At 36.1% G+C, this 11,825-nt stretch overlaps 1 protein-coding gene across 1 annotated transcript; it reads left to right on the top strand.

Annotated features, from left to right (window-relative positions):
• Positions 1-7,748: 7,748 nt before the first annotated feature.
• On the top strand, positions 7,749-11,450 carry LOC143581621 (lipoxygenase 1, chloroplastic-like). Its single transcript, XM_077064371.1, has 9 exons — positions 7,749-8,115; positions 8,212-8,486; positions 8,575-8,812; positions 8,884-9,186; positions 9,281-9,369; positions 9,643-9,750; positions 9,860-10,161; positions 10,263-10,529; positions 10,634-11,450. The coding sequence occupies exons 1-9, from the start codon at positions 7,749-7,751 to the stop codon at positions 11,391-11,393; spliced, it is 2,709 nt and encodes a 902-aa protein (XP_076920486.1). The 3' UTR covers positions 11,394-11,450.
• The last annotated feature ends 375 nt before the right edge of the window (positions 11,451-11,825 follow it).

Genomic DNA, 11,825 nt, shown 5'->3' with positions numbered 1-11,825 from the left:
GAATGATATATGCCATTCAATGTTGAGAGCATCAACACATTGCACAAGTGCGTTTTGATGATTATAAACATATGAAAGAAATATATGTTATTACTGTAAATTAATATAATAAATTATGTGGTATTTATTATAAGAGAATTGCAATAATGATGAACTTGTTGGTACTTATAATCACTAGCAATACTGTTTGAACTATGGTGGAGGATTTGTTCCCCAATTTAAGTATATGCAATCGTTATACTGTTGAAAGTCAATTTGAGTGATTCTATTTCGACCATGACAGTGATTGTAGACAAGTACCATTTATCTTGTTGTGATAAATATGTTCATCAAAGTGACTTGAATTATAGACTTATGTTTAAGTCTCTATGAGTCAATGGTTAAGGCCTGGAGGTTAAAGGCAAACGAGTTATAACCTTAGCAAATGCGATTAACTTTAGTGTTAAGCCGTACTAAAAGTGAGGTTTATGAACGGTAAATGAAATCAGATTATCTTGTCTAAACTAAGAAATGAATGTTGGGAAGGCTGTGAAAAATCAAAATGATGCATCTTCTGTTCACAGGCCTAAGTACTGTAGTCTAAGCATGCTAGACTAGTACTTGTTAATTATGGTGCTTGACGAAGACTAATTAACGTGGAACATTCATAACACACACAAGAATGACTATGTGTATACACAAGTTAAAACGAATTTCAATTAATTTAAAGGTAATAATATAACTCTTAAGGATCTTGAGTAGATCTCAACTTTCCAAGTTCTCCTTGATGTGACTAAGTTTGTAATGGCTTGTTAACTGCCATATGATAAGGATTAGCTTAGACGCTAGAAAGTGGTCGAAACTTATGATAATGCATGAGTTGCTTTATTGGTAACATCGATGAACTCACTAATACAATGTCATGGTATTGTTCAATCATGAGTATCGATGTATGGTCATAAGTAAACTTAAACAAACTATGTCAAAATGCAAGAAATATGGGGGATGGTAGTTGTGATGCTACTTGTGATGATATCTCAAACCTATGACAATATCACTTTTCTTTAATTGAGATTATTGCGACTATATCTCAAACCTACAGAAAGGAAAAGCTTTTCTTTATCTAGTCAGTAAGTTGGATAAAAGAAAAGAAAGAGTTTACCATAGTAATTAAAAGAAAGAGATTTTTTTATACCATCAGAAAGTGGATAATGTTATCTAATAACACTTTAACGTGGGGGTGTCTTGCATTTGAACTTGGAATGTTAAGCAATAAGGATTATTGCAAACATGTGACCTGGTGGACTACACAATGGTCATAACGAGCTAATTTGGTGATTAGACTCGAGTGCCAATTGGTTGAAATCAGAATCTAGATAGATGTATGATATTAGCATAATGAAGATGTGTGTGCCTAAAAATGAGAATTGTGTTCTTCAGAAGACAATTGTTATAATAAGATTTAGGGTGAATCTCTAGGTTACGGTCTTAGAAGATATTAATAGGCAATATTAACTTGGAAGTTAAGAACACATCATAACAACTCATCTTAATTGCGCAATTATCTAGTATTGACTTAACGAAGTCATAGATAATGATTTTGGATCCAACAACCTGAGGGTTGATGAAAGATGGAGTTGTGGAATGAGATTAAAGCCCATGAAGAAAATGAGTGCAAAGGAAAACCTAACCTATGAGATTGGAGATCCCATGATCTAGGTTCAATAGGACAACCTAACTGCATGAACTAATGGTGGTCACTATGGGGGCATGGCTTATGTACAAGTTGACACATAAGCTAATAACTATATCCTCCAAAATTACAGAGGGTGTTTAAATAAACATCATAGTCCATTCCAAAGACACTCAGTGACAAAAGGGAGGCTAAGCATAGCATATGGTTAATGATATGGGGATCATGATAACCATTATGCTTTTAATGATTTGAAGGTCAAATCAACTATGTGACGGTTAATGATATGTGGATCATGGTAATCATAATGATTTAAGGATCAAATCACCTATGTGAGAGAGAAGTGGGGTCGCTTCGAATGGATTTGTGGGGGGGGGGGGGGCGCAAATCCTAGAGCTCACACAGAACCAGGCTAGTGTTCCAAGACCAGAACGGACACGACAATGAGGGGTTAACCAGACCAAGAAGAGTGTTGTGTGAAATGTAATAACATTTACATCATAAGGGATTGGTTCAAGGATACCGCGTCTACTAACCACTAGGAGACTAAGTATGTTTCACAAAGGAAGGTTTAAGGCTAAAGCTACCTATCCTGCAACGCTCAACCGCTGTAACTTTATTTGAAACGTGAGTGTACGGATCGATCTCCATTCATGTGGGGGATTGTTGGAAATTTTGGACAATAATTAATATTTATTAGTACGTCTTACTAATAAATAAATAAATAAATTAGTAACGTGTCCAAAGAGTAAAGATGAATGCGATATCGATACTCTAAAGTGTGTAGTTGAGAACTTGAGCATTTGAGAACCACCTTAGTATTTTTGGTTGTTGGACCAGGTCTTGAAACAGATGTCAGTATGAATGGTGAGTCGTCCCGACAAGTGTCGACACCAGGGGAGTTTCGTGACAAGTGTCAAGTGTGTGTGAGATCTACCGCCATGTGTCGTATGCATATGATGAGTCAGCGGTTAGGTGTCAACTCCTGGTGATGTGTGCTCCACAAGCCGCCATGTGTCATACTGACTCATCTCGTGTATTGCTATATATAGAAAGGTGGTGATCAGATTTATATGCAACCATAACCACAACATATTCATACAAAGCACATATGGCATGCTAATGTCAACACTCCAAACTCAATAGTCACAACCAAAGCTCTAACTAGTTCGTTTCCAACTTTCATGATCTCGACTCACGTTACAAATATGGTTCGGGTGCTAGGGTAAGCCCGGCAGTACATACTGCTTCGGCTGTTGTATCCTGGGAAATAGACGGGCTCGTGGAGGTGGCCAGAAATCTGTTTTAAGGAACCTTTGTTTAACAGAAATCCTCAGCCACAACCGGAAACCACAATTTGTTCAGTCTTGCAGCTAGGAAGGTACGGATGGCTTCATATGATCAAGACGGGTTCACCGAATGAAGGAAGACATGACTCAAAGGTGATGCTCGGGTCTCGGTGAATACAAGCTAGATGATGTGAGCGCTGTTGTGGTGCGGTTTAAAGAATTCGGTGTTCAAGCACAAGATAAGGACTTCGGTATGAATCAAGACATGTATATATGTTATATTTGTTGTTATTCTCGTTTAAATTTGTATACGGTATATGTACTACAATTTCCCAAATTTGTATAAAGAGATTATTTATTTATTTTATTGATATTGTTTAATAAAATCGTGACCCATGTCCTACAGTAATACCAGTGCTCACACTATTATGTACATGTACGTTTACTTTTTTGGGTTTATTATCTTTAACGCTATATATGAACCTAACTGATAACCGAACAAATTCGCATTGTTGCACTGCCACAACATAGCGGGTTTTGGTACGTCGTTTGATTTAAAACAATGCTTAACATTACGAGTTGAAAACAATATTACTATCAAAATATCTTATTGCAAGTATTCTCACGGATACACAAATTAGTTCTTGACATCAAATCTCTAGATTAATATGATTGTCTGAAGCAGCTGTCCCCTAATGCTTCCAATATCATGATTGTCTGAGAATGAGTATTGATGTGTGTCTAATTATACATATTTTATTATCAAAGAATCTGCAAATATTTATTACTTTTGCCATGAATTTGTGAGACTTTTGTACTTGATTAATTGTTGAATTCGCAGGTACTGGGGAACGTACGTGGAGTTTTGAAGCTTAGAGCGGACCAGAACGAGAATTGGAGCAAAAAGTTTGAAAAATGTCGAGATTCAGATTCTGTTTCGGAGACTTGTGGCGGACCACCATCCATAACCTTAACGGGTTACGAGGTTAGCCGCCAAAGAATGATGACGTGCCATTTCCCTGCATCAGAGACATCCTTAACGGATCGTCGTCAGTTGTCTTATTAGAGAAAAACCCTAATAACTTCTATTTAAGCCGTTATGACGACCATTCTACGTATTCTTCAATTCGAGACATTTGATATCGAGAAGATACGTGTGTGTTTGAGATTTGGATCAAGTTTGGAGCATAGGATTGAGATTAACCAGGAGCATAATTTGGTTTGTCTTTTATCAGTTTATGTTCTATTTTGTTTTCTTTTCCGTTTCAGATATTGTGAACACCGCTTCTACTGTTATTTCGATGTTTTATTTGTACTTAAACTTCTAGCTAAATATACCGTGTTACCTAGGTTATGAATGGTTGTTGACATATTTCACTATTCTTGGTTTTAATTAATCATTGAACGCTTGCTATTGAAAATTTATGTATATGATGATTTATGATACATATGAATACTGTTAACGAGTTGTATCGCTTGATTGTTTTTCGTGTGATCTTGATTAGTTGATTCTGTATCTTTTGATTAGGATTGTTCGTTCAGATTATTCGGTGTTTTTTTATCTAATTTTGGTTGAGCTAGAGATACAAAGCCATAGGAATATCTCTGTAAACGTATCCTATTTTCAGTTTCTAGCCTTCCTTAAGACTAAGAAGACGGCCTTCCTTAAGACTAAGAAGAGGTGAAAGGGAGTCAAGTTTGTCTTGTTTCATTGTTCGGTTATGATGGAGTTACATGATCTAGAACGAGCTTTTCCTTATTGTCTTTGATTCCTTGCGTTCCCATGTCATAGATTAGATTAGAGAGAATTATTCTTTATACCAAGAGTTGCTAGTACCATTTTTTTAGGATTTGGTGCCGTTGAGACTGAGAGGTGTGACGTTACTAGGGTACCTTAGAAATCTTATATCCTGACAAGTTTATTTTATCTCTTAGATTCGCTTAGGTAAGCTAGTGAGATTGAGAGGAGAGTTAGTGATCTTGAGTGTTTTTTGAGTTGGTTTATTTTTTTATTCGGGTGCCATTTGGTAAGTTAATTTCGTTAGTAGTCGAGTTGTCAATAGGATTCCTAGCCTAGGCAGTCCTTTCTCCATATTTAATTTCATCCTGTGCTAGCTTGTTCTTCGATTGAGTTTCCGTTGTTTAGTTATACTGTTTAGTTGTCTGCCATTTTAAAATCTTCTAAAAATCATATTAGTGATCGACAGAGGTTTAATTAGTACCATTAGCCATCTAATTAGTGTTTGCTAGTAGATATTTTCATACGTCAAGTATTTGCCCCTTCGTCAACCTACTAACATATTTCAAAACCTAAGATGTTCCAGCACAACTTACTCGTGTTTAGTGCATAAATTGTGTTACAAATATACTGCGTAAAGTTTTGAAGAGACTATTATGGTAACCTAAATGACATCAAAGTACATATACGTGTTGTGTCTGCCCCAAAGGGGCGGTGGTTTCAAACCCCACCCCGCTTCTTCTTGAATTAATTTCATAGCTTGGGCCACCACGCAACCTGACTGTGTGGTCCAAATCCATGGAGTTTTCTGATTGTTTTTAGCCACACGTTTAAGAATGCGCCTACAAAAATTACCTAATTTAATGGATTACTTTTTTGTCAACTTAATTTGGACAATACTTATAATCTATGCAATATCTCTAACCACATGTGAATGAAATTCAAATAAATTACAGATTTCTTGTTAAAATCATGGTCCCTATAGCAGTTACAGGGAATAACATGTTCAGTCGTTTCTCCAACTAAAGTTGGTTAAGTCATGAAATGTTCATTATACACTTACTATTATTAAATGGGTCATGTTCACGGGTTAACTCAGGAGGTGCTATTTGGGTTTCAAGTCAGGTTATTCGGGTTTGAGCTCAAAGCAAATTGACCCAACAACCGACACAAATAAAGTCGAGTTGTTCGGATTTCAAGTTGATCACGTCAGGTAAATTCGAGTCGTGTTTCAAATTTAATAAGTTAAAAAAATACTATTCACCTTTAACAAGATATATAATTAAATAAAGCCATAATCCAAACCTTTATAAATAAAATTTAAATGGTGCATTATCAGAATAATTTGATTTATTATTTTATCCATAATACAAACCTTCATCCATTTATTATTTTATCCACAAGAGGATTAATCCGAGTTTCTGTCTAGAATGCATTAATTATATATAGTGCGTCCCCATTATCATTTGATTGTCAATAACCAAAAGTAAATCAACAAAAAGATGCATATAAACTTATTATTTGGTAAATGGTAACCAAGCCAACAAACCAAGAAACAATAGGAGAATCCTACACCTATATAATATCGCACGTGCTTTGAGTTATTCGGGTTGATCCAACCCAAATACCCACCCAACTATTTGATCTAGGGTTCGGGTTAGGAGTTTAATCGGGTTGGGTTATTCGGTCCTCTGATTGCTTCAGGTCAGGTTCGGTATTCGATTACGGTTAAAAAGGAAACCCATAGGTTAACTGCTTGCGAAATCTAACACGAATCCGAAATTCGTATTAGACGCTTACAACTTGAACACGAGACAAGTTTACGATTTGGCACAACCACGGCATGCTTATTGTATGTACGTAGTTCAATAATGAGGTGTTACAATTTAAATGTTATGTGCATTTTGTAAAGTTTGGTTGAAACAAACTGTTGAATTGGTTTTGGGCTCAAATCGAACAAAAGACATAAATTTCAGTTTTTGTGATTTTTAAAACTGTTCGTTTCAGTTTGGGTTTGGTTCAGTTTTGGTTTTATCATTTGATCTTGAAATTTTTGGGCCAAGAAAAAATACTGGCCAAAATTAAGGAATTAATTGATTACTTTTACAAACAATATGTACGACTTTCCCCTTTTAGTGAAGGTAATATTCGTTGATAATCAAGATCACATTACATATACCCTGATTCCAACAGTAACCGTCGGGCGACATATCTATCCATGGGTGAAAGTCTTAGTTTTGTAGTGTTAACTTTCTGGTAATCTTTGTTGGACGTAATTTCGGACTCAAAGTCACGAGTTGGTGAACTTGAGGGACCTATAATAATAAATCGGTCATAGTTGGTAATATTTCCTAGTTACATCATATTTCCTAATTGCATTGTGATTATAATAGATAATGTCTTGGCTAACAAGTTAGGTTTGTCTATATAAATCGAGTTATGGTTAGACATTATAGAACGTGTGAGATGCAACTGAGTTATGGTTCATCTAGAGACACACACGAGATGTAACCAAGTTAGGGTTCATCTAGATGCAACCAAGTTATGGTTCATCAACAGTTAAACTGAGTTAGGGTTTGATAGATATTATAATCAGTTTTTTGAGTTATATTTTCTGATTAATATAAACGAGTGTTATTCGTTTAGTTCATGTTTGATTATCGATCCGGGACTTGAATCTTCACATGTTAACGAAATCGTGGACTCAAACAGAACATTATGATAATATTTTAGCGGTAATAGGTTGAGGAAAACAAACTCGATAGTTCGTTATAACATTGGGATAGCTTTTGTGAACAAAAACATGTCTAATGGCCTTGATGTAACTTTCATGAGTATCTCACTTGATCAAATAAGTAAAACCATAAACATGAGATGCTTGTTTCTTGGTAGTTATGGTTGATGGCATGCATATATTTGTTTGTTTGCAAGATTTTTTGTGGCTACATTGTGTATATATATGGTTCAAAGTAACTCAAATAAATCCACAAAAAATAAATAAAGTTGTTGAGCTTATTCTTTGTGAGTACCAGGTAACCAAACAAATAACATGTTGTCTTCCGTCTCTTTTTCTCATGAAGGGAAGAATGCACTAACCACTGATCCAATATACCCTATTACCCAACCTATTAGTGTTTATGGTAAAAGAACAACATTAAACGTTCCTACATCGCGAACTTCTTGCAAGAAGAAGTTGAAAAGTTTAAAGGTTGTAAAAGCTACATTGGCATTGGATTTTTTTAAGGAAGATGTTAAGGTTGACGTGTTGTCAACTTTGAAAGTAACCGCAACGGTTACAGTTAAGACATGCAACGAAGTCTCAATGATGAAGATTCCATGGTTATATTCACAAAACGATATCAAGACCGAGGAGAAGGGTGTTGGTTTTCAACTTGCTAGCACTCAAATAGATCCAAGTAATAATCAACATTGGTTTTTGATATATTGGTTATTTTTGTTTTAAATATTGTGCGTTGTGCTAACGTTCTATATTGTTAATTTGTGCATGACAGGTACCATGAGGCCAAAGGTGAGCAAGGAATGCGTAAAAGATTGGTGCAAATGTACTACTCGGAAAGCCGTTGGTACGGGGTGTTTTAGCTTTGAAGTTGAACTACTAATCGATGCAGACTTCGGAGAAATGGGGGCAATCCTGGTTAGAAACAATTACCAACAGGAATTGTATGTGGAGACTATCTCTTTGGATGGCTTTGTGCATTTTACATGCAATTCCTGGATTCAACCGGCTCACATTTGCAAAGAACAAAGGATATTCTTTTCCAATAAGGTAGATAACTATTAAGAATTATATGCTGTCTAATTTCTTATATTGTAGATAGTCCACCGATTGATTTTATGTATTTGTGGCTTAATAGGCATACTTACCAAGTGAAACACCTCTGGGGCTGATATACTTCAGAGCTAAGGAACTAGAAAATAAGAGAGGTGACGGAAGTGGACAAAGATTACCTTCAGACAGAATATATGATTTTGACACGTATAATGATCTTGGAAATCCTGATAAGGGGGCGGAATATGCACGCCCAACACTAGGAGGCGAAAGGAATCCACATCCTAGACGATGTCGCACTGGACGTCCGTCCACAATTACTGGTGAGTTTGCTACAGATAGTTTAGATTGAAGTAACATTCCAAGAGTAATATAGCTTATAAATATTGTGCAGATGTAACATCTGAAACACCGGTGAACACGTTGATTTCTTCTACATACGTGCCAAGAGATGAAGTTATGGAGGGGACTAGGCGCAATGATATCCTGATGGGAATTTGGAAAGGAGTATTGCATAATATTCCACCCATGATGACCACTCTCTACAAGGAGAAAGGTGTTTCAGATCTTACTCAGGTGTATAGGAACGAATCAGAAGTTGATATGAGTTTGAATATGCATGGACTATTGAAGTTTTTGGATATACGTGGATCCATTGAAGAAATTTTCAAGTTTGAGACTCCGAAAAACTTGTCTTGTAAGTGCCAGTGCAATAAAAATGCCTTTTTCCAGCAAATGCTATATAAATTTTAACTATGAATCAAAATATTAAAACGTCATTAACGTTCCAGGGAATGTAACAAGCTATGTACAAGAGGATCATGAACTTGGCCGGCAAACACTTGCTGGGATGAACCCGGTTAGCTTAGAAAAGCTGAAGGTAAGCATGACTAGACAACGATATGAATTGTGCATAATCTCAATATGAGATTAAAATATTTCGTGGGTATGAAAGCGTTCTGTAAAGGATATTGAATCTTCTGAGGAAAAAAATAATTTTAATTACATGTCTAAAATAGACCAAAAGACTTGCCTTTTATAGGCAGGGAACCATCACAACTTTTAAGTATAACTGGCCACTATATTTTCAATCAAACTGGCCACTATGTTTTTAATCAAATTCTTTTTCATCTCTACTCTTTTGTTTCCGCAGGTATATCCTCCTGTGAGCAAACTTGATCCTTCAATATATGGACCACCAGAATCAGCTCTTAAGGAGGAACATATTATATGCCACCTCAATGGAATGTCTGTGCAACAGGTACAAGAGCCAATATTTAATAGATTATAAATAGCACCAATGACTGATAAATGCCTAGTGTTGGCTTTTGACTGGATTCCAAATGAACCTTTTTATTTTCAATTTTCAGGCCTTGGATGAAAACAAGCTTTTCATATTGGATTACCATGACATTTACCTTCCATTTTTGGAGAGGATAAATGCACAAGAAGACCGAAAAGCATATGCAACCCGCACCGTCTTCTTCTTAACTACTATAGGAACTTTAAAGCCCGTTGCAATTGAGCTAAGCCTTCCTCCCAGTGACACAAATACCCTATCAAAACAAGTTCTCACTCCTCCTGTTGATGCAACCACCAATTGGTTATGGAAATTAGGCAAAGCTCATGTATGCTCTAACGACAATGGTGTTCACCAACTTGTCCATCATTGGTATGTCTAATCCGAAATCCTGAATATATAAAATACGAAGCCCAAAAAAGCTTTCCAAGAAAATTTATAATTGACTAAAAGTTTATATAATGGATATATAGGTTACGGGTTCATGCGTGTATGGAACCATTCATAATAGCCACTCACCGACACTTGAGCTCATTGCATCCAATTTTTAAGCTTCTTAGTCCCCACATGGAACATGCCCTTGCAATAAATGCAATGGCCCGCGAGAGCCTTATATCTGCTGAAGGGATTATAGAGTGTGGCTTTTCTCCTGGAAAATATAGCACGGAGATGATATGTGCTGCCTATCGTGACTGGTGGCGCTTTGACTTAGAAGGCCTTCCTGCAGATTTGATGCGGAGGTACATTTATAATGCCACTAAAACTAAAATGAAAGATGAATATAAAATAAAATAATCATGATACATATATTGTGTCTAAGCGTTTTACTTGGATTTGGTTGTAGAGGAATGGCGGTACCTGATGAAACAAAGCCCCATGGACTGAGACTTCTCATCGAAGACTACCCATATGCAAATGATGGGCTCCTCATTTGGTCTGCAATTGAAGAGCTGGTGCATACATATGTAAATCATTACTACCCAGATGAAAATAATGTTATTTCTGACACGGAACTTCAATCATGGTATAGTGAAGCCATTAACGTGGGACACGCTGATCTTCGTGACGCTAATTGGTGGCCTGAACTAAGTACTCCCGAAAAACTCACCGAGATATTAACCATTATCATATGGACATCGTCAGCACAACATGCGGCGCTTAACTTTGGGCAGTACCACTTCGGTGGATATGTTCCTAATAGGCCACCACTTATGCGAAAACTTATACCGCATCAACATGAGCAAGAGTTTGTGTCTTTCATGGCTGACCCACAAGGCTATTTCCTTGCATCCTTGCCTAGTTTATTAGAATCAACAAAATATATGGCTGTAATTGATATTATCTCAGCACACTCACACGAGGAGGAGTATATTGGGGAGGTGAAGGATGCATACACTAGGTGGCCAGGTGAACCTAAGATTATTGAGGCATTTTATAGATTTTCAAAGAAAGTTAAAAATATTGAAAATGAGATACATAAGAGGAATGCTGATCCAAGGCTTAAGAATAGATGTGGCGCCGGTGTCCCACCTTACGAGTTGCTCGTACCAACTTCAGAACCTGGGGTAACTGGTAGAGGCGTTCCAAACAGCATAACAATATGATAAGATTGAAGTATTTTGTTTTTTATTAATTCCAACGTTAATGTCTTTCTTTGAATAGAATAGCTGAATAGAATAGCTGCTAGAACATTGTGTTTTACGAGTAGAACATGAAGTCATATCGATCACATGTAGGTGAATGTTTACTATTGTAACTTTTATACATTATATTCTACAAAAGCAAATATAAATTTGTTTGTTTCAAACAACGTACATCCTTACTCATGAGTCTACAAGGTAATTAAAATCTTTACTTTTTATACATATATCATCTTAAACCAACAACTAAACTTCAGTACCTTGTTTAGTGAGCTTTATCATCAATTTGACTGTTTCTAAGAACATCAATTTGACTTATAAAATCTTTACTTTTTATATATTTTGGTTTTTATTAATTCTAGTTGTGTACAACCAGTTTGTTTTGATGTCTGTTTG

This window comes from Bidens hawaiensis, unplaced genomic scaffold, assembly GCF_021521415.1.
Source record: "Bidens hawaiensis isolate Kalapana, Puna unplaced genomic scaffold, B.hawaiensis_p1.1 tig00031117_1, whole genome shotgun sequence".
Taxonomy (NCBI): Eukaryota; Viridiplantae; Streptophyta; class Magnoliopsida; order Asterales; family Asteraceae; genus Bidens; species Bidens hawaiensis.
This window is presented reverse-complemented; position numbering and strand designations above follow the sequence as displayed.

What these genes read in the sequence shown, in the direction of transcription:
- LOC143581621 (XM_077064371.1), top strand. Translation starts at nt 7,749, where the DNA reads ATGTTGTCTTCCGTCTCTTTTTCTCATGAAGGGAAGAATGCACTAACC. An exon ending in TTAGCTTAGAAAAGCTGAAG is followed by an intron (nt 9,370 to 9,642) that starts GTAAGCATGACT and finishes TTGTTTCCGCAG; the next exon opens with GTATATCCTCCTGTGAGCAA. An exon ending in CCTGCAGATTTGATGCGGAG is followed by an intron (nt 10,530 to 10,633) that starts GTACATTTATAA and finishes ATTTGGTTGTAG; the next exon opens with AGGAATGGCGGTACCTGATG.